The sequence below is a fragment of the Crocodylus siamensis genome, chromosome 1, assembly GCF_052110815.1.
Source record: "Crocodylus siamensis isolate JL-2025a chromosome 1, ASM5211081v1, whole genome shotgun sequence".
Classification (NCBI taxonomy): Eukaryota; Metazoa; Chordata; order Crocodylia; family Crocodylidae; genus Crocodylus; species Crocodylus siamensis.
Window position 1 is genome coordinate 155529064 of NC_143395.1, and position 22678 is coordinate 155551741.

At 41.2% G+C, this 22678-nt stretch overlaps 1 protein-coding gene across 1 annotated transcript in view; it reads left to right on the forward strand.

Annotated features, from left to right (window-relative positions):
• ZFAND3 (zinc finger AN1-type containing 3) overlaps positions 1–22678 on the forward strand; it is a 271476-nt gene that overhangs the window by 234345 nt on the left and 14453 nt on the right. The window contains exon 6 of the mRNA XM_090046593.1: positions 6358–6528. Within this exon, the coding sequence (XP_089902719.1) occupies positions 6358–6528 (171 nt within the window). The remainder of the gene's footprint in view (positions 1–6357; positions 6529–22678) is intronic.

The window sequence follows — 22678 nt, forward strand, 5'->3', positions numbered from 1 at the left end:
CTAAAATATGTATTTTCTAGGTAGATTAAAGGAATGCTTACCATAATGTAATGCCAGAATTTTAAAACAAGCTCTCATTGCCACAGTACCATGTGGGTAGAAGACAGGGAGAAAATAGCCACAGTTGTTGCCAGCCCCAGTCCCCTTAATTCAACTCCAAATGTTGCTTCTTCAGCAGCAACAAACAAGGACAATAAGTTTTGAACATTCAGTTGTTTTAGCTTTGTTTAGAAAAAACACAACAACAAAAAACATTTTTGGGTGGGGGAAATTCAGTGAATGCAACAGTAAAAATTAGGTAATGAGGCTGTTTCCCTTTTAGAAGTTCCCAATATGTTGTTCAGCACACCAGAACACTGTATAACCCCTCATCAAAAAACAGACCAGTTTAAAAAAAATACCCATGAGATCTCTCAGACTTCTTTGTCTTATGGGTTGTGTTTTTGGGATCTTCATGGACAGAGGTTTTAACAGCTTAAACTCCTTTTAAAATGGTTAGAGGAGAGATGGCAGTGATGTGTGAGAGTTCATTAATTATTGTTCTTACAGATGTTTGCACAGGCAGTTGCGATCATAAATGTCAATCTGTCAGAGTGTGATGGGTTCTAAAAAAAACCCCCAAAACCTGATTTGAGTGCCTCAAAAGCTGTCATCAGGCCAGAAATTAAACAGATTCATCTGATTCTAAGAAACAAGTAAGGGAAAATGGCTTCCTTCTCCCGCTCCTTTCCCTTCCTTTCTCCCGTCCCCTATATGTTTTCTAACAATACATGTCTGCTGGGCTAATAGTCCTCCTGAAGTGTCAGGCAAAAGCCATAGTGATTGTTAGTGAAGCCATGTGTGTGCAGCCTGCAAACTGCCGTGGCAGGAGATTAAGAGAGATTGGGATTCAGATCTGACAGTCCTGACACGATTTATTTGGAAATTATGGGGGGAGAACATGAGTAATGAAGACAAGAACAGTGGCAGTAAGGAACAAATGTGAGATTCTGTTAGAGACCAAACAGAATTTCTAAGAACATTGCTCTATTTGTTGGTTCCACTCAAGCTTCCAATTTAAAGCTTGCTCTCCTAAATTACCAGCCTTCTCCAACTTTCAAATATGAGTTTGACAGAGAAGGTACAATTAGAAGAGTCTGTGTCCTTGGATGTAGATTTAACAAATCCATATTTCCCACCTGTGAACGTTAGAATTGTATTTAGCGGGAGAGGTGGGGGGACAGAGTGATGCATTCTTCTGGCTGCGAGATGTGCCTAGTAGGTCTTGTGGACAGTTCACTTCGATACTGTTTGTTTTCCTCACTTCCTTTATGAGAAAACAGTTTTTGTGTTCTTTATGCCTGCAATTAAATAAACCTTTCTTCTGCCTTTTTCTGTTGAGTATAGTCAGAGGTAAGAGCACCACTGACATCCAAAATGCATGTGAAAATACATGAAAGACGTGCCCTTTATCTGCAGGTCAAACACCATCTTCCTTTTGTGAGAGCATTTCAGCACGCTGGAAGGCATCACATTTTCGGTAGCCCTTCCTGATTGTTTAATTGCTAGCAAGGAAAATTTACTCTTGGCTTTTGTGGCTGAATCAGATTTATCCTGCAAGCTCTTCATTATGATAACAAACATACTCAGTTCCAAAGTTTTGCTGTCCCCTCAGTAAAAACATATATAAGCTGCTTCCATTCCCTGTTAGCACTCCATCCCTCTGTGACGCTTAAGTGTATGTTTTAGTTCAGTCTTTTAGAAGGCAAGGTGATCAGGAGGAAATGAGCACAGAGTTGAATCAGAAAGTTTGCATTCTGATCTTGATTCCTGCATGGACTGTAAGTGTATCAGCTCCCTGCTTTGTTTTCCCATTCATAAAATGAGGTTATCAATGTTTAGCTGTATTGCTTGTGGTCATACTTAGCTTGTGTTTGTACAGTTTTTTTATAATCCTAGCTCAGTATGCTAAACAAAGAATTAAAAAACTCACTACTGTCCTCTAAAATTAAGCAAACAACAAGCAAACAAATGTTGTTTAATCCATGCCAGGGAGATGTGCGCATCTAAGAGTCTTTATTTCTAAATTTTCTTTCTTTTCTGCCATATTAATCACCTTATCTGAATATTTGATTAGTCATTTACTAATAGACAGGAAATGTTTAAATATTTGAATTTAGTTAATTATACGATTACAAGCCTGACCTTGGGTGGCTGCTTCTCTAACTTCTCTAACTCCATGGCACATAGCTTCATTAACTAATTAGACAGTGGTTGATGCACACATTTGAATTCCTCATGCAGACTTCATAATAAACCAAGAGACCAGTATTCATTCCATCAATTTAATCTAAAATGCCAAATTGCCTGCTGAGGAGAACCAGAATAGCTGGTGAGCTCTACAGAAGTGTATGAGGCAACCATGTTAAAACAGCAGTGTAGCTATCACTCAAAGTGATGAATACATGGCAGGTGGTGCGGTTCCTGTTATCCCCATCTCTAGCAATGAAGTGTACTGCAGTAGACTTTGGTGAGCATAACATTAACTGGGCTTCTGTGTTCACATGTGCAGTGAACTGCTAGCATATGAAGTGTGTTGCCTTTTAGAAATTAGCCAAGCGTGGTTTTTTTTTGTTTTTTTTTAGGAGAACTTAAGGTCATTGTAGCTGGTACAGGTTTGCTGCTCTTGAGCCTGAGCTTCTAGTAGCCTGCTGAAAAGGACTGTCACATGGAACTACTCCTGCGCTGCTGAATGGAGTTGATTTGAGATGATCTGGGACTTGTGGTTCCATAACTGCAAATATTCATCAACTGTGTCTTCCTCTTCCGTATCTACATTAATAGATAGCTTGCTTCATTGTCATAACTGAGCATACAGAGAGAGAACAAGTCCTAGGCTCAGGGTTATCCAAGCCCTAATCCCTTTTTTGTCATGTGTTCATCCCCAGCATCATGTGCAGTGCCCTACAAGTCCAATCCAGAAGACTGGCAATGGGTGCATTTAGATGCTCAGGAGTAGCCACTTTAGATACGATGTGATGCTTTCAGTTGTGAGCTTCTCAGAAATAGCAAAACTTTATGTAGGATATTAACGTGATGTGAGAACCTTTTCTAGAAGGCAGATATATTTGGCCTCTATATTGGGGTCAGCTTGGGAGAAAGTATAAAGACTAGTGAGAAAAAGAAATGAGTTTCTCATCAATGGCTTTTTTTGAGGAGAACAGTATGAGACCACGTCTGCCATGTGGGGAAAATAGTTTCATATACGTTTAACAGCAAGAAGAGCAGGTCAGTTTAAACTATATATGGTGGGCAAGGAGAAGTCAATGGAGCTTTTTCGAGGTGAGGTTGATAGGGTTTAATAGAACAATCTAAAGTTGGCAAGGAAAAGGACTGACCTGGATAGACAGGAGACTATAGAGAGGAGTCGATAGTAATCAATAGGAAAATAATGAGGGTGTTTTTAGCTGATTTGCTCAGCCTACAGTGTAGCTCTGTTGCCTGGGAGATGATTTTCTTCCTCAGCTTTTGCACAGAACCAAACATATTGGGGCTATGTGGAGGGCATTGAATTTGGCCCTCCACATGTATAATTCATATGGGTGGAAACTTCCTTTTCCAACTCATTCAGTTAACACAGAGTGAAAGTGATCATAGTAAAACACACAGCAGATCTTTAAAATAGACTTTAAAGCTGTTTGATAGGCCAGAGTCCTATCAGGGAGTGTTTGCTGAATGCATTTTTTGTTTCAATTGGTTTCACTAAGACAAGGCAAACTTTTTGTGCATCTCATCTTTCAGCCTATTGCAACAATATTACAGTTGGTTTTCTTTGAAATAGGAGTGCAAACAGCTTCCTAGACAAATGCATGGATGATAGATTCATTAATAGCTATTAAACAGAACAGTCAGGAATGTATCCTCTGGCATCTCTGAACCAATGATGGTGGATACCAGGAAGGGGTATAATTCGGGATAGATCACTAGATGTACCCTGTTCATATGCTTTTCCTCTAAAGCACTTGCTACTACCACTGTCTTAAATAGGATACTGGGCTAGCTAGACCATTGGTCTGACCTAGTATGGTACTTCTGTTCTTTCTAGCGTACCCAGGAGAGAACCATTTTCAATACCTACCAGGAAGTGATCAGAATTGTCTTCCATTGTTTACAGCACTGACAAATAAATGTGTGTGCGCACATGTATCCATTCAACATGTCCATGCCTGTTAAGCCAGAGCTGCTTGCTCCTCAAAATATTGCTCAAATAACATATTTCTTGTTGAGGAAAAAGGGTGCTTTGTTTCTTGTGCTGGAATCCTTGGAGATGGAGGTTGAGTAGAAAGGGGTACTGTGGCTGCAGAAATGAAAGGAGGAGAAGAGGAGCTACTGTTCTAAAGATGATTTTGGTTCTGTTGTGGGTTTGGGAGTAACAGTCTCCCGCATCTGACAGCACTGGAAAGAGAACATGTCTTTTCTGGCCTAGGTGAGCCAGATAGCAGAGCAAAAACTGGTCTGAAAGCCCCCTGCCTCCAAAATACCTAAAGCAGTGTTATCCAACTTCAGCTTCTAAGAGGCTGTGGACTGTACACCCAGGAGACGCACCAGCAGTACCTACACCAGTGGGTATGCATGGGTCGGGCCCCTTCCATTCCTCCTCCTCCCTCCCCTCTACCTCACCTTCAGCTCCTTGGCCCTAGGCTCACCTGCTGCACTATACACGGCATGGATCCTCTAACCTGAGGGCTGCTCCTGCACTACGGTTGTGCCACACTGCCCCACCTGTCCCCTGTGGTGGGGGCAGGACGCAGAAGCCAGGAGTGGGTGGGGAGCCCCAAGACTTGGTTGCTGCTGCAGCTGGAGCAATGGGGGCAGCAGTGGGTGGGTGAGAGCCTAGAGCTGCATGTTAACCCTTCCCAGCCTGCATGTGTCCAACTGCAGCCTGTGGGCAACCCTACCAAAAGCATGAAGGTGGGCATCTAGGTTTCTGATAGGGTTAATGTGCCAGGACAGTCATTTGCAACCAGGATGCCAGGATACCCCAAAGTGCTGTAAGATTATGTAAAGGCGTGGCAAGAGATAGCAAATGTGAGGGGATAAGATGATAATGATTCCAGGCATGAGGAGTTAACAGGTAAGAGCAGGCTTTGGCTCTCCCTGCCTAGCTACACACCCCAAAGCCCACTGCCTGGCCCCTCTGCAAGGAGGTAAGCACTGTAATAAAAAATCAGCTTTTGAAATGGCATTCTATTCGGTTCACAAAAGTTATGGAGGGGTGCCTTGAGTCTAACAAAGGGGTAGGACTACTTTCTACACATCATCTGGGAGCACACTTTTCTCTCTCTGTAATGCAGACCCAAACAGGCATTTTCTCCATTGGAAAATACCATCTCACCTGCAATGCATGCCTTCACTGACATAAAACTCTGAAAGGTGGTTTTATGAAGAGTGTTCAAGGTAGCAACTTTGAGAGTGGTGTCATTTATCTTCCACTTTTCTATTACACCATTACAGTTGTAACAAAGTGTAATAACAAGCCCAGTCCAGCACCTTAATTTGTTTCTCATTCTTAGGGTAAGTATGTTGCTAAATGCAACATCTGCTGATTGTGTCCTCTGAGGAGTATGTTTTTCCTGTCTTTCCCTTTCACAGTAATAAAAAGGAAATTTTATATAAAATAAGGTTATTAATGCAAGTGGTGTTGTGGCTGGTTAAAAAAGTGTTTCCAAGAGTGTTTTGCATTTGTAGCATGCACGTACATGTTGGGTTTAGTTTATATTGTTGGTGTATAATCATTTACATTTAGATTGTTATCCTTGTAGAGAGAGAGAGGCACAGTATGGCGCTTTCATGCACTGCCTTCAGTTATCTGAACTGCAGCTAGCATGCTGTGCCTTAAAAAAAATAAAAATAAAAAAAAAAAAAAACCCAACTCTGTTCAACCCTGCTAGAAAATAGGCTGAACCTGCTTTCATTTGTTTTTCAACAGAAGCCTTGTTCAGTTAGTTTGTGTAGAGGGAATAGTCATGTAGGAGAAACTAAATGAGATGAAAAATGAAGCTTGCAATTGTTTAGAATGGTGTGTGCTTCCCGTGAATCTGTGTGCAACCCAACCATTGCCGGGAGGAGTTATTCAGTTCATTTCATATTCAGTATTGTGAGCCAGGAGAGTTCCCATGTAAGAAACAAACATAATTGTTCTCATTTGGTGCCTGTTTTGACTATTAAAACATGTAGCTATGCCATAGAGTGGGAAGAGTATAGTTTTGCAAGTGACCCCAGCTGAAAGCAGTATCTATGCCTTCAGTCTATCCAGAGTGGAGCCTCAACAAGGGTACGCTAACATTTTTCCCCAAATGCTTGTTCTGAACACGACAGATTCACAGTCGGAGAGTGAGGCTTCTCCTGTGAAACGGCCACGACTACTGGAGGACAGTAATGACAGGCCTGAGGAAACCAGTCGATCTAAACAGAAGAGCAGACGCAGGTGCTTCCAGTGCCAAACAAAACTGGAGCTAGTACAGCAGGAACTGGGATCATGTCGCTGTGGTAAGTGTTCTGTATCAGTATTGTTAACATGAAGTTTTCATACCCAGTGACATGAAGATCCATTGCATGGCTGGGAAAAGGGAACAGTTGCATTCAAAGCATATAAAGATAATCTTTGAGAGAGGATATAGTTGTTGCTGGTTGCAAACGTGAGTTGTCAGGCTCATTTTCATTATAATACTCTCTCCTGATTTGAGCCTTTTATCAAAGGCTTTTGAAGAATATTACAAGAATTAATGAATTTATCCCCAGAAGTCCCTGTGAGGTAGGTGAATGTTTTACCTATTTTACAGGTGAAAGAGTCTGCAAATCACACAAGTCTGCTGCAAAGCCTAGAGCAGAAATGCATCCCTGTTGTGCATCTAAACTATATGGCACTTCTTTTCCTCTGTGTAAAAATCTTATCTTTAGATGCGTCTAACTTTCCAAAAACTTCCTAATAATGCACCAGACATCACTCTACATGATTTATCCCATAGGTGACTTCCATAAATTGATTAAATCATTCAGCTATATGAGTTGAGAGTGGGAGAGATACTATTGCATATACTGACTACTGGCTTTTCTCATTCAGAGAACTCAGCTGGAACTTGTAATATTGCATATAACTGATTTTTAAGGAAGAACAGTGAATGTGGCTAGACACCATGGGAGAAATTCTCATCCACACAAGTACAACTGTATTTGAAATCAGTTTGTAATAGCAGCATAAGGCTAGATTAAAAAAAAGAAAAGAAAACAAGTTTTATCTATGTAGTAACTCTTGTCATATAGCACAAACGATGCACAAAAATGGTATCAGCTAGGTTTGTGTTTATCATACAAAGCCTGTCTCAACAAGGGAATGAAATGCCCAAATGACTTGCACCCAAACTGGCACCTGCAATATGTGGAGTATTGCACACTGGGAGGAAAAAGTATTGGTTGGACCAGTTATACAGAGACAGCTTGGGGGTTCTGTCTTCAATATGAAATGTGTGATGAAAACAAGAACTACACAGGAAGCTGTTTTTGTCTCAAAGTCACTTTTCCCTTTACTAAAATTTGCTCTGACCATACTCCAACTTACTTAAAGCTTAATCCTGGAGAGGGTCCAGAGGAGGGCCACTTGTATGATCGGGGGCAGCAGGGCAGCCCCTACGAGGAGAGGCTACGGGACCTGAACCTGTTCAGCCTCCAAAAGAGGGGGGATCTTGTGGCCTGTTACAAACTAGTCAGGGGGGATCAGCAGGCACTGGGGGAGTCACTGTTCCCCCAAGCACCGCCAGGAGTGACCAGGAATAACGGTCAAAGCTGGCAGAGGGTAGGTTTAGGTTAGATATCAGGAGGCACTACTTCACGATCAGGGCGGCTAAGGTCTGGAACCAACGTCCAGGAGAAGTGGTGCTGGCTCCTACCCTGGGGGTCTTTAAGAGGAGGTTAGATGAACACCTTGCTGGGGTCGTTTGACCCCAGTACTCTTTCCTGCCATGGCAGGGGGTCGGACTAGATGATCTGCTCAGGTCCCTTCCAACCCTAGAAACTATGAAACATGGTCTGTTATCCTGATTGACTAGTAATTATAGGGGTATACAGAGACCCTTGTTAAAAATCAAACGGGCCATCAAACGGTATAAAATCAAAAGCGGTAATGTAGATAGGCCATAAAGTTAAAATGGTAAAGAATTCAATCTGGACTTTCACAGTGAAGTATGTGGTAAGATATTTAGCAACCTATGGAAGCCCTGCCTTATCAGTGACAACTTAGAAGATTCTCTTCGCCCAGGATGATGGGTGCAGAAACTGCTGTTCTCAAACTGCTTGTCTCTGAATGAAGGAGCTTGCAAGTGCCCCACAGAAAAAAAAAAAATCCTTAATATTAAAGTAAGAAAACTGCTGCAAGTATGGAGAAAAAATTAATTGTGTAATTTTAGTGTCTCAGTGTTCAACACTGGGATGGGGCTGAATTGCCCTTTGCCCCCTTCCATGCGACTAAATCAGGTCCTGCCACTCCTGCCCTACATACCAGATCCAGCCCACTAAGAGACCAGGCACTGCCAATCCAGCCCAGAGGGCAAGAAGCTTGAGCACAACTGATCTATACCATTACTTCTCTAACGACAAAATTATGTCTCTTGTGACAAAAACTGTATGTTGACAAGTTAACTAGATCATTTTCTAAAGCAAGCTAATTTGTTTTATTCTTCTGCATGTGAAGTCAGGTTGCTTGAGTCATGATTATGTGGCCATATTGGTAGGGGAAAACTTAAGTGTATTTAAACATGTTTTATTCACTTAAGACCTATGAATCAGAGTGTTCTAGTGATACAATTGCTACTTTGCAAGCCATTACAATTAGCAATAGGTACTTCATGTTTTACCTCACACTAGAGATTGTGCTGTCAAACTGTCCAGTGAAACAAGTGTCTGTACCCAGGAAGGATTTTTCATAATGCAGAACCTCATGCTTAACACTGGTCCAGGGCTGATGCTGCAGGTTCTGGACATTGCACCACTCTGGTCTTAAATTTCTGATTCCGTTCTTAATTGCAGCAAAGGAAAAAGGATGTGGAAGCCGCTCAGTTTATCCTTTAGAAGTAGTTCCCATAATGGTATTGCATAGAAAGCAGGTAAGGGGGTTAAAGGCACAAATGAATGCAGTGTGGGGACAGGAGAAAAGGAATTATTGCAAGGCTATCACAGCTGCACATAGATCTGTTGGATACTTGTGTGCATACAGCAAGACTAAAATCTGAAGAGGCTTTTTCGGCCACTGGTGCCTCCTACACAACAGCAAATGCATTGTTTGGGATTGTATGTTGGCCAAGTTAAAAGCCACTGGAAACCATCTCAACTTTTAGGTAGGAGACAGTAATTTTTGTAGCCCTAATGCTAGTACTAACAAGTTTATCATTGGATAATTTAGGGCATTGTGGCTATTGGAAATGAGCATTGTATATAAAGTGGGGGTTTTTTTCAATGTAAAATTCTGTGCGTTAACCATATTACAATACCATGCAACTTTGTGGTATGTCTCACACAGGGAAAATAAAATGTTGGACAATCTTGGATTAATTGGAGGCTTATTGTTCCTAATGTAGAATACCTGGGAAACTTACCTCCACCCATGCCAGGCAGCTCCTTGTTTTGAATTTTCTATTATGTTTCAAAATAGACTGCTGTTGTGTTGCTGTTGCCTTTATTAGAAGGTAGATGAGGAATTATCAATAAGGTGTTAAGTCGAGCTATAACTTGTAATAACTCTCTAATGAACTCAGACCAGTCCATGAGAATAGTTTCGTTGTTTCAGCTTGGAAAGCATACTCCAATTTCAAATAAAATATTTTTCTTCTCTTTGAGGGAGTCCCTTTCACAGTCACATTAGCTGTGAGTAGTCAAGGGAGCCCTCTAGGTCTCATCTAATGAAGAGCTGGTTTACTTGCTGATTTTCTGTTGAATTTAATTCTATACTGTTGGGCTGTCATATCAGCAGGTTTTAAAATGCAACTCTGCACAGACCTCTGACATTGCAAGAAAAATAGAGGACTTGATGAAAATGGACTGGCTTGGGAAACATCTGCCCTGCTCCAGAGATGTAATTTTCAGATTTAGGCCTCTTCATGTATGTTCATTGCTTTGGCTTGTGATACTGTGCCAGCTGTCAAAACAATTAAGCCAAAAAAGCAGAAAGCCTGCTCTGAAGGCAGCTTAATATCTCTTCAACAGTTGTGTTGTCTCTTTGTCCCATGAAGTCACTTTTACCATGCTAGAAACTGCCCTGAATGAGTGAAATGGGTAATGAAATGTGTATGCCTCCTTTGAACTTGCGTGCACTTGTTTTATTTTCTTGTCTATTCTTTTTTAAAGAAAATTCTTCACATGTTTGCCATTTCTGTAGGAGGGTGCCACAAAAGCGGAGCCTGGAAGAGGCAGCTGTTCCAAAATAAGCCACCTGTGTCTTTCCTTTTGCAACTGTTTTGTTGTTGCTTTGGGAAGGGGGGGACTACATTTCCAAAGGCAGTATTTGTCATATTTGATCAATCCTTTAGTTCCTCAAGTTTGAGCATTCTGCCTCCACCAGAGGCTGGCCTAACGCTTTTCCTCTAGTTATTATCAGACATGTAGTAAGTGTTCAGATGACCTGTGCATTCAGTGATCTTTCCCCATCTTCTCTGAAATGGGCAGTGTCTGACTTCTGAATATTTCTCCTACTAAATGAAACTGTCTAGAAGCACATATAGATACATTGTCTTTTTTGCTAACACCTATGCAGCCCATTACACAGTGCAGATTTCACTTGTCCTTCACCCTCTCTGCAGTGTCAGAATAGCATCATTGAGACGTGTTTATTGAACAATGCCGTTTTACCTTCAGGAGTTACTTGTAGTTTACACATCCTTGTAAAAGCCACGTAAAATACAATACAAATGCAATGTAAAGTTGCATTAACTGAAAGTTGTTTATATGGCCTTCCCTATCTCGGTCATCTAAAATTGATATTCATTGCTCATACTATTGTTTCCGTTTCTAGCCCTAATAGTATGATGCTTCAAGGAAGTACCTCAGCAGATATATGGGTGTCATGCAGGACACTGCACTTGGCCAGGCATGGTCCTTACACTTTAGGATAGAAATCTTAGATTATCAACAAATTGCTCTGTTGCTTCCACTGCCTCTTGTAACATATATCCAGAAAAGGGTATCTCTGTGGATCCAGTTTCATTGACACTACATGGAATTTCAGACAAATTTAACAGTGCTGTGGGGCTTTCGGAGGGGAAGAACAAAACAATTTACTACTGAGAAGGGAGTCCCAATAAAGATTCTTTAAACTCAAACACAACATTTCTCAGCTGTAGAGAGATATTTTTATATATATATATTCACAATCTTTTTTCATTCTCCTTCCATTTTGTACAGGTTATTAACTGCTGACAAGAAATTCACATCTCATAAATAATGCTTAAGAGCCATTGCTATATAAATTGAATGTGTTATGAATTGTGATGGGCCTTTTTGTAGCGTTCTGTGCCTAGAGCAGGAAGAACAGAGGATGTCATTTTCATTAATTTCTAATGAGGTGCCAATTAAAGGCAAGGAAGGAGCTCAGAAGGGAAGAGTCACAGAGCTCCCCTGAATCCTCTACCCTGAGGCTGTCAAATGAACACGCTGCCAAGCCTCCTCTGAAAATTCCATTAAATTACAATCTCATCTAGAGCGCACACAGACAAATTCAGCTTCCCTTTGATCTTCAAAAGAGCAATTTGTAAGACGAGTTCTGAGCCTTCTCACACAGCGAACTGGGAGAGGTGATAGGAATTGTTAATTGCCAACACGCTTTATAAGCTTCAGTGAGGAAGAGAAATTTGAAAATGAATTCTCATTCTGTACTACTCTTGACTGGATAACCTTTAAATCAACAATACTGGAGTAACATTGGTTTCCTGTGTAACATTTCTTGATGCCAATTACACCAGGCATGTGTACCGGACAGAGATGATCTTTAGAATTATATGGACCCGTCAGTGGCTTAGCTGCTTCGGCCGGATAATGACTGCATAAAAAGACCATTTATTTAATATTGGGTTCATTGGGCAAGTAGATCAGTTATTACCAATCGTAGTGTATCTCCTAAATTATGTTCTAATACCAGCTTTCATGTAAGGCAACAAGAAATCAAGCACTAGGTCATGCTTGTTTTGAAAATCAGTCTGTCATTTCAGGGGAATAGAGAGCCAGATTTGCCAAACACAAGTGAATGTACTCAAAATTAGAGTGTGAACTTGTCTATAAAAATGGCAAAATGATATAGAGACTTTTCTTTTTCCTGTGTAGCTTCCAGGTTGATTACTTTTCAGCCAGAATATGGATTTATGGATTCTCTATTAATGATTTGATAAGACAAGTACACCTGTTAAATGAAGCTTGCACATTTTAAAAAGGTATTTTCTTAGCTATAAAATACTTTTTTTGGCACAAAAAACACTGCTGAATTTTATAATAGAGACTTAGTATTTCTCCACAGATAATGAATGTTTGCAACGCTACACTCTTGGACACTATAAACTAATCCCTAGTATCACTGATTTTTTTAAAACTTAAGCCTTGAAGGCTGTAGAGGTCTCAGTTAAGTGGTGGATTTATGATGGCTTTCCTGAGTGGTGTGAAATTACAGAAAATGGTAAGCCAAGCATCTTTTTTCTGTACTAAAAGTCTCTTTTAAAAGATATTCAAGGATGGCTTAGGAGGTTGGTAATGTGATTTCCTCTCAGTCGCCATTTAAAATCCAGCCCTGGTCAGTAATAACAAAACAAAAAATGCTAGAATAAACAGTATATTTTTTGTGGGTAAAAGCCTGTAGTCTACCAGATTCCCAAGCAAGAACCTAGTCTTAAAAATGGGACAAAGAGAAGAAGAAAATACTCGTAACCTCCTATATAAGGCCTCCTAGTTAAAAATAATTCTGAAATAATGTTGCAGAACAACCATTGTTTCCTGCCTATAGGAATACCTTTCTACAATATGTTTTGGTTTCAACATGGTACATAAAAGCACATATTATATTCTAATATCTAAAATCAAGGTGCAAAGTAATCTGAATAAGTGAGTTTTCTGCACTCCCATGGTGGAGATGTAACTGGGATTCCCAGCTTCTGTCTCTAGTGACAAAGGCAAAGGGCCAGATCCTATGCTACCAACTGGCTATCTTAATAGAACTTAGGTGCCTAATTATGATTGTATTCCATCTTGTTCAAGACCCTGAGAAAATCTGCAAGCACTTACTTCTGTAACAAGCCATTATCTTAGCTTTAAGACTAAGTTACAAAAAGCAGCCAGGAAGAGGAGGAGGACCCATCCACCTTTTGTGTTACCAGTATAGGATCACAATTAGCATCTAATTCAACCTAGGCACCTTATTAGTGGGATAAGATCTGGCCCTTGGCTTTTGTTACTCAAGTGCCACCAGATTTTTATGTGGCATTGGTGGATTGTAAAACCTCTCTGGTCCTTACTTGGAGGTTTACACTGATAGAGTTGTAAAAGTCAGGAAAGTAGAATATTGCAGGCATACTGCCGCTTAAATGTTCAGTGGCTTACTTCTGGCACTGTTGATTGGAGTTAGTCCTGCCTGAAGCCCTTGGGCAAACCTTCTGTGGGAGTGTTACAGTAGTAGAAAAGCAACCATCTTGCTGATAACCAATTTAAGACTCTTGCATAAGTACCAGCAGTGTGATTAAAGGAGGAAATAAAGAGTATGCATACAGGGTAAATAGATGCATAATAGAGTGAGCTTGAATGCAAATAAGGTAACCTGAGACCTCCTGACTTCTCATTTCAACTCCTTTTGTGCCTTTAGGCAAGTCATTTTCTCAATCTGACCCTTTTTTAATCAGAAAAATGAGACTTACAGCCACCTACCTTACCAAGGTACTGGAAGAATTCTTTGTGAAGCAGTCTGAGCATGAGCATTAAAAGTGCTTTAAGTGCCAACTCTTTTCGTAAACAAAATTCCATTTGTACGGAGCATGCAACTGCCCAGCCCCTAGTATGCTAATACATATGCCATGCCTCCACCAATCTGGGGTGTGGGGAAAATGCTGTTATCTGCATAGATAGCTAGAGCAAGTTGTTAAAGAGCAGGTTACGTTAAAAAAAAAAAATAGAACCTGAAGCAAATCATGGAGAATTCTCCCTGAAACCTGAATGACAGTGCCACATTTTAATTTTATTTAAAAATAAAAACAAAAAGTACTCCATAGCTACGTATTGGAATAAAAGTTTAGAAAGATTCAGGTAGAGCATAATGAAACATAATATGGACTCCGTCACTGCTGCCTGAATAGAAATGATGCTGCCACTGCTAGGCAGTTGGTTTTAAATGTTAGGTGCACCAGGGATCAAAGGAAGAAGTGCAACTGCATCTTACCCTCCCCACCCTGCAACTCCTTTCCTAGGAAGTGAAAGTGAGCTTACAAAAGTGTATAGCCTTAGAGTCACCAGTGGAGTCTCGGAGTGAAGCTCCATACTACCTTCTTCAGCCAGGAGAGAGAGAGAGAAACATTGGTCTCCTCAGAGGTAGAAGGCTTGTAAAAAGTGCTCAGAATATCCCTCCTGCTTCCAAGTCATAGGGTGGGGTATAGGGAAGTAAAGCTTTGATCTATTTAGGTTTAAAACCAAGGAAAACTTCATAGGGCTTGCCCTGGTTATTGTTGGATAATGAATCAATTTGCAACAGCATGTGTAGACAGCTATTAAATCCAGGGCATAAATGCACTTAATTTTGAAAGCATATTGAAAGTTAAAGCACTGGAGTCATGCTAGGCAAATGAAGGCTTGAGGTCAGAATACATGAAGGATCCAGGTGAATACCTTAAAATTAATGGAATTTGCCGAGTGCCTCAGACTGGAATCTTGTCATTATTTATTCTAGCTCTTTATTAATAGCATTATCTGACTTGCATTTTTATTGGGCTGAAGAAGAACAGATGATACACATACATTATCAGATTGCCTAGTGTTGCTTACTTGTTTTAATTAAATTATTGGATACACTTTGGCTTTTAATTAAATTCTCAACTTTGGGGAGGAGTGTATTAACATAGGTAAACTCCAGTACATAGAGACTTCCAGGAGTATTAACACTTAACCTGGCTCATCTCAAAGTGTCAGGTATTGTATACCCAAGGATTCTTGCATACAGTTGCTAGTGTAGCTCTGTCTCATCACCTGACCCTTCACTAAGAAAGTTTAAGGAACTTAGGATAGTCTCAAACCCCGAATAGCTGGGGCATATTGTGACTGCTCCTCTATACAGGGTTACAGACCCCTGAAATAAAGGTAAAACATTCCAAGAGCAATATCTGCCATAATATGTGTATCTCATTTTCATGATTCCTCATCACCGATCTTTCAGGTCATGATGCCTGGTAGTCTAAATTGCAATTCCCTGCCTTTTGATGGATTCCATGGGCTGCTACTGCATGCCTCCCCTTCTCTTGTAAGCACTGTAACCTGTATTGCTCCATGAACTGTTCATAGTTGCAAGACTGGTTTTGGAGCAGCTCGGGTGTAGTGGTGGATGCCTTGGAGGACTGGGGCAGGTGCTAACTGGGACAGTCGCATTTTAGTTGGATTTTGGGCTGGTGTGAGGTTCAGTGTGTTAAGAATTGTTAGTTGGTCATACTACACTTGTGCTTCTGTGAAAGATTAAAGAATGTAACTCACTGCAGTTGAAGAGTGTTGACTGTTACTGTTTTTGTGAACCTTCTCAGCACAGCTACTTGGATCACTTTTCCTGTGTTCTGCAGTTTTGTGGGATCTGACAAGTCAAAAGATAAAATTGGAGATATCTGTTGTATAGGAGAAGTGTGGCAAACAAAAGAGCAGAGCCATCCCTTTGACATAAAGATGACAGGGTCCTCCTGAACTCAGCCATGCTTTGTTACAAGTTAACTTAAAGGCAAAACCCTCTCGCATACATGTTTGAACTCTGGCTCTTTAATTTTAAACACAGTTCTCCATTGAGTTAGTCATGCATCGAGGTTGATGAACTGTCCACTGTTGCTGCTGTCTCTCATTCTTTGCTGATAGCAGGAGCTGCTGGCACCAAAGTGCCCATCTATGTTTAACAAGGAAACTTTACTTTAACTAGTTTTAGCTTCTTTACTTTAACAATTCCATAGGTGAGTCTCCTGGAGGTAGTTTAAACATTTTCATTTTACCTCTTCATTATAGTGAAAATGAATGTTTTAGCAAAATTAAATGCATGTGTGTCAATTTGTGCCTGTATGATTGTATCCCTGCCCCCACCCTTCATACATCCTTTTTCAAATTAGACTCAGGGCTTTGAGACGGTCCCTGTCTCCATGTATGTTTTATACTGCATCTAGAAGATGGGGGGGCCTTTGGTCCCAAACAAGGCCTTTGTACGCTGCAGTATTTCAATATTAAAGACTCTTACTGTTAAAATTTTCCTTAAAGCAAATTGTACCCATTACCATCCAAGCATCTTTTGGCATCTAGGTCTCCAAGGTGGTGGTAGTAGTGTAAATCTGAGGCTTTGTGTTTACCACCTTAATTCCATAGTTGAGCAGTCTTTTAAAATCAGAAATGTTTTGAGAACAGCAACTCTCATGCCTCAGAACTTCTTCATGACAATTGAGTGTACATAACCCCTACATATAATAGGTATCATATTTATTCAAATAGAAGACAGGCTTTTTCCCCACCCAGTCAGCATGAGGAAAAAAGCTCTTTGCCTTACAGTTTGCATACAAGGATACCTCATTAAATAACTGTCTATCATTAAACTGTTGCTAAAAGCAGCATGTGCTCAGTAATGGAAGCCAACTATAAAGTTGATTTAAAATGCAGCCAACACTGAGCATGCCTATAAAACACATGGCCCACGTTAGGCAAACATACTGATGAGAACATACCACAAGAATAGGTTAGTACAGTTCATTTGAATAAGATACATGGTAGTGCCCATTAAGCACAGTCTCCCTCAGTACTGTCTCTTTCATGTCACAATGAATACACATTGAATACACTTTGACTTCTTCACTCCCACAAGTGAGCTGTGCCTTTCTTTCCCATTTCCAATGATTTCTGTTTCTTCACCAGCTTTAAATGTGTGGCAAACTTCACCAAACTAGGCCCCAAACAGTTTACCCGAAATCTCACTCCCTCTCTCAGCTTGGTGCATGTGATTAGTGTGGCCCCACTCTCCATGAGGTAGAGCTGGACCAGGGTCCCCTGCACTTCTGCATATACGTTTTTGGAGGATCTCAGGAGTCGTGATAAGAACACCAAGTTCCAGTCATGAGTGGAGGGCTAATTAGCATGTGGATCCTTTGTGGGGGTTATCTGGAGTACATGCACATACTGAGCAGTTCTGAGCCGTGAGGTCATGATGGCTCGAAATACTTTTGGCTCTGTTGAGGTCCAGCTCAGTGAACTATATGGTAAATCATGAATATTCTGGCTTTGGACTAATATCATACATAGGTTATACCTGGCAGGCGAAATACCATGACCTTGATGGTAGCAGGAGAAATACCCTTACCAAAGTAATGCAATTAAAATGGCACTGTGTAGTGGAGGGTTGCACCCTCGTCTGCTTGTGGACAGGGCTCCCTACAAGATCCTCATAGTTAGCTTCCCACTGGCTAGCTTCCAGTGGGAGGATTTTGGCTACACGCTGACTTTATAGAAATCGGAGACTCCTCCCTAGCTTGCTCCTGCGGCCATGCAGCTGAGGGCAAGTGTAACTCAGGGGGATTTGAACTCTAAGTCTCCAGACTTGGGCTTGTGTGTAGGATGCCTGCCAAAGGATTTGGAAGTATCTGAAGCCCTGGGCTAGGGTGGAGGATACTTGCCCATAGGAGGACCACATATGGTTCTTGAATGATTCAAATGGCTTTGGACTTGATCTGGGTAATTTGACCTGAGACATAAAAACATTTCCTTTAAAAAATAAAGGTTATACTATGTATAAGTACATACAGAAGTGATGCCTATGTTTGTTTATGAAGTACCTGAACATGAGCCTGCAATGTGATGCTGTGGCTAGTAAAGCAACCAAAACGCTGGCTTGCATCCATAGACGCTTCTCAAGCAAATCGTGGGATGTCGTTCTCCCCTTGTACTCGGCCTTGATGAGGCTGCAGCTGGAGAACTGCGTCCAGTTTTGGGCTCCACAATTCAAAAAGGATGTGGAGAAGCTTGAGAGAGTCCAGAGAAGAGCCATGCGCATGATCAGAGGTCAGGAAAGCAGACCTTACGAGGACAGGCCGAGAGCCACGGGGCTCTTTAGCCTGGAAAAGCGCAGGCTCAGGGGCGATCTGATGGCCACCTATGAGTTTATCAGGGGTGACCACCAGGATCTGGGGGAACGTTTGTTCACCAGAGCGCCCCAAGGGATGACGAGGTCGAACGGTCATAAACTACTGCAAGACCATTTCAGGCTGGACATAAGGAAGAATTTCTTTACTGTCCGAGCCCCCAAGGTCTGGAACAGCCTGCCATCAGGGGTGTTTCAAGCACTTACATTGACAGTCTTCAAGAGCAAATTGGACGCTTATCTTGCTGGGATCCTATGACCCCAGCTGACTTCCTGCCCTTTGGGCAGGGGGCTGGACTCGATGATCTTCCAAGGTCCCTTCCAGCCCTAATGTCTATGAAATCTATGAAACTTGGCAACTTCAAAAGATAAAATCCATCAATCTGGATGAACTAAGTCTGTAAGTACACCAATTCAGTGTTTTTAAATTTGTTCCTCACTTTCATGCACTTAGTGAGAGCAAGGTCTAACAGTAAGGGGAGAGGGAGGAAGGGGACTGCAGGGGGAAGAAATTGGGTGGGGTGGAGGTCAGAGGACAAGGGGGCCATCTGACCCCCTCAGATTTATTTTCCTTGCTGTAGCAAGGGGGAGGGGGACAAATTCAAGGTGAACTTCTAGTAATTAGATTCTATACCTGGAAGATTATTACAAATTTATAAATTTTTCATATATGAAAACTAATTATTTGGAAGTTTGTCTTATAGTCAGGGTCATCTGATATGTGAGTAAATACATTATATTTTGTGCCCCTATACTGTCTGAAATGTTTTTTTCCTCTCCAGATAAGTCATGTGCAAAGAAGTAGGGAATGCCTTCTTCAGGGGCTGCCTCAGGGAAGGAAGGAAGTTAGGAAACTTGTATGAAATCACTTGAGCATTTGTTAATATAGAAAGTGCACCATTCAGGATGTGTTTTCTCCTCACATGATAAACTCTGTTCACAACTTGCATCACATTCAATGTCAAAAAAGTAGTTTGCCTGCTCTCTATGGCAGCGAAGAGGTAAGAGAAATAGTAAAGTGAATCTGCAATTAGCACAAATTGGGATAAAAGGTAGTTTGTTTGCAGAATCTCCACAGTGCAAATCTGTGTCTCTTGTGTGCTCTCTAAAGCTGCTTCCCGGACTTACAGTCTTCAAGAAAATAGACAGAAGACACTTTGAAACACAGGCTATACGTGACTAAACTTGGAAATACAAAGGCTCTGCCTCCAAGTCAAAAGGATTCCTGCAGAATCTTTAACCCTACCTGCCAGGGGCTGCTACAGGATTAAGATTACATTCTCCCTCCTTTATCTGGAAATTCTCCCGGCCATCCCCATGGAAGCCTTGCACAACTAATGGCCCTTTTTTTCCCCTCTTACATGCTCTTATGCATGTTGGCTTAGGACTCATTTGAGAGAAAGTAAAATGGGGCAAGTTCAAAAGGAAATATTTGCATCTCTCTCTCCCTCTTTTTTGCCACGCTGTTCATCCTTCTACCATACATACACTGCATGGGATCAGAAAATACATATTTTCTATTCAGTAGTTGAACTGCAATGTAAATCAACAGCAGCTCCTAACCATCGTGAAGCTCTGAGGCTTAAACTTTTATTTTGCATCTCAGATGTCATGGGGCAATGTGCTTGCCATATGAATCCAGGATTAAATCTGCTTGCCTGCAGCCTAGTATTGCTCCACTCCTAAAGCATGAGTGAGTAGACTCAGAGAAATGTTCTGATGCATCTTATGCCCTCTTTATTCCTGCAGATTTCAGTTCAGAAATGACTGGTTTTTGGTAGATACTAGTAAACATTCAGTAGAACAAAACATCTGCAAAATGATAAAAATGCTGAAAGGCAAGTTACTGCGATCACTGGAGACTTGGGTAAACAAGGTCACCAGAACAGTTGTGCACATCTGGTCCTGTGTTTCCCAAACTTATTCGGCTGCACTTGTTGTCAGGGAAAGTGGAACTGAATTGCCTTGGGAATTCCTTACGAGTCCAAAGGCACGTTGCATTAATATATGGAAAACCTAAGGTCATGCACTTCAGGGATTTCCACTCCTCTCTCTAGATATGACAGCATGAACACATCCCTGTGCGTGGCAAAAACTGCCTTGGGCCATCTCCCTTGGTATTTAAAAATATATTAATTTAGATAAAAAGCTTTGCTGTAATGTGACTCGGCTCCTTGTCAGGAGGGGGAGGTGAGATTCCCAGCACAGGTATTTTGAAGTTCCTGGCACTTGTTTAGAATCCCTGCCTTTTTGAAAACAAAGGGAACCAGGGAGATTAGTTTGGCTCATTTATTTCCAAAAGCCGATTGCTTGGTGGGTTGTTGGGGTTTGTTTTTGTTTTTTGTAAAGTGTCATTAACGAGAATGTTACTTGAGTTGTGCAATGAAAAGAGAAGCTGCCAGCACAGAGCGTTCCCTGCAGAAGAGAGGAAAGAGGTAATTATAGTTTGTGCAAGGATGGAGCTGTCTGGAAGGAGAACAATAAAAGATGTCAGCAGAGGAGAATATTTTTATACTTTAAAGTGGCAGTGTGTACAAACTGCATTGGGAGCTTCATTAGGTTGGACTGTAGCAGTTTTATATCCTTCCATTGCCGGCTGCACTTTTTCAAGCAACCTGATGGGGAAGTGCCAAGGGAACAAGCAGGATCACAGTGGAATCCATACAGCAAGAGTGTCTCAAGTACTCTTCACATGTTTCTGCGATCTTTGCTTTGTATCTTCTAACTATTTGCTCTATTTCACACTCCTGATGTATCTATTTTCCTTGGCCTGGTTGTCCCTGCTTCAGGACTCTACTGACATTCGTAGTTTTTAAAGGCAATGTCATTCTTTAAACAATTTAAGTCTTCTCTTCATTTTAGAAGTGGAGTCACACTGCCTTAGGGATTCCCATGTTACCTTTCTGTTCTGAACAGGGCAGCAGCAGGTACCCTCTGCTGGAGTTAATCTTCTCCACTAGTTATCTGTTCCCATCTTCACTATGTAGGACAGTAGTCCAGCTGTTCCAGCTCTGCAAAAGAAGTTTAATTATTTCTAAACCATGTAAATCCCAGTGACACAGAAGAATGCAAATCTGACCTGTTTTAGTCCTCACCTGCAGCTTTCCTGTCCAGCCACAGGCCTTGTGAAATAGCATATATTAGGGCCCTTTAATATACATCTGTGCAACAAATTCTGCCTTGATACTAGGACAGCAGACGAAACATAATCCAGGGAATTTTGCTGGTTGAGTGTAAACTGCTAATTCTGCCCAAAACAAAATGCAAACTGAAACCTCCTCCTGTTGCAAACGTGCTTACAGCTGAGATCTGTGGCCTGTTCACAGTCCTGATATTTTGTGAGTTTTTGTACTAGCTGAAAAGATGTAATTATAGGTATAGAGGTCTGTGTATCTTTATATACCATTACATTTTCACAGTTGAATGACAAGATGTCTATGATACACATTTTCACTCTGTCGAAATCTTTTTCTCCAGCAGAGAAATCCTGTTGTATGAGAGTGTCACTACAGAGGAAGAGGTAAACTCATAAGCAGCTGTGGCCAGTTCTTTGCAGTTTTAAAAATCAGTAGAGAGATTTTGACAGGGAACCAGTTTAGGGAGTGGCAGCTGAGTGATGTATTCCTAGTAACCTATTAGTTTAGCAGACAAGCTGCTTCATTTTGGACCACCTATAGTTTCCTCAGGGCATTGGGCTGAATTCCTAGGTAAAAGGAATTACGGTAATCAAGATTGAATAGACACAGACATATGGCTGGAATGCAATGGCCAAATCAGTATCTAGTGAGCCTCCATCTAACAGATGTTTTCAGGTGTGGTGGCTGAGACAAAAGTGAGTTCTTAAAAGTAATTTCCTCTTTCTTTCAGCATCCTCTTAGTCAAGTTAGAGCTCAGTTTCAGCCAGCTATTCTTCATCCAGGCCACTCATTTCAGACAAGAATTCAGGAAATCTTGCAGCTGATGCTAGCATCTGATCAAGATGGTGGTGCTGAGCTGGGTGTTTTCTGCTTGTTGCTACCATTTCAGTTCTTCACCTTGCAAGGGTTCTGTATAGACATGGAATAAGGGGGAGAACCGAAACTTGCAGGAAACCACAGGCATGGACCTTCACACTAAAAGAATAATGAGTTGCCTGTGGTGACTCTTTGGGTACAGATATTAGCTTATCCTTGTGGCTCCAAACGTTTTTTCTCTCAGAAGCAAGAGAATGATCATGTGTAGCTGCTCTTTGAAGTCTCTTCCCCATGTGAGCTACTGCACAGTTCCTTATTATCCCTCCTTCTCTTCAGTCTTTACCCAAAACCAATTTGGGAGAGTGAGAATTCA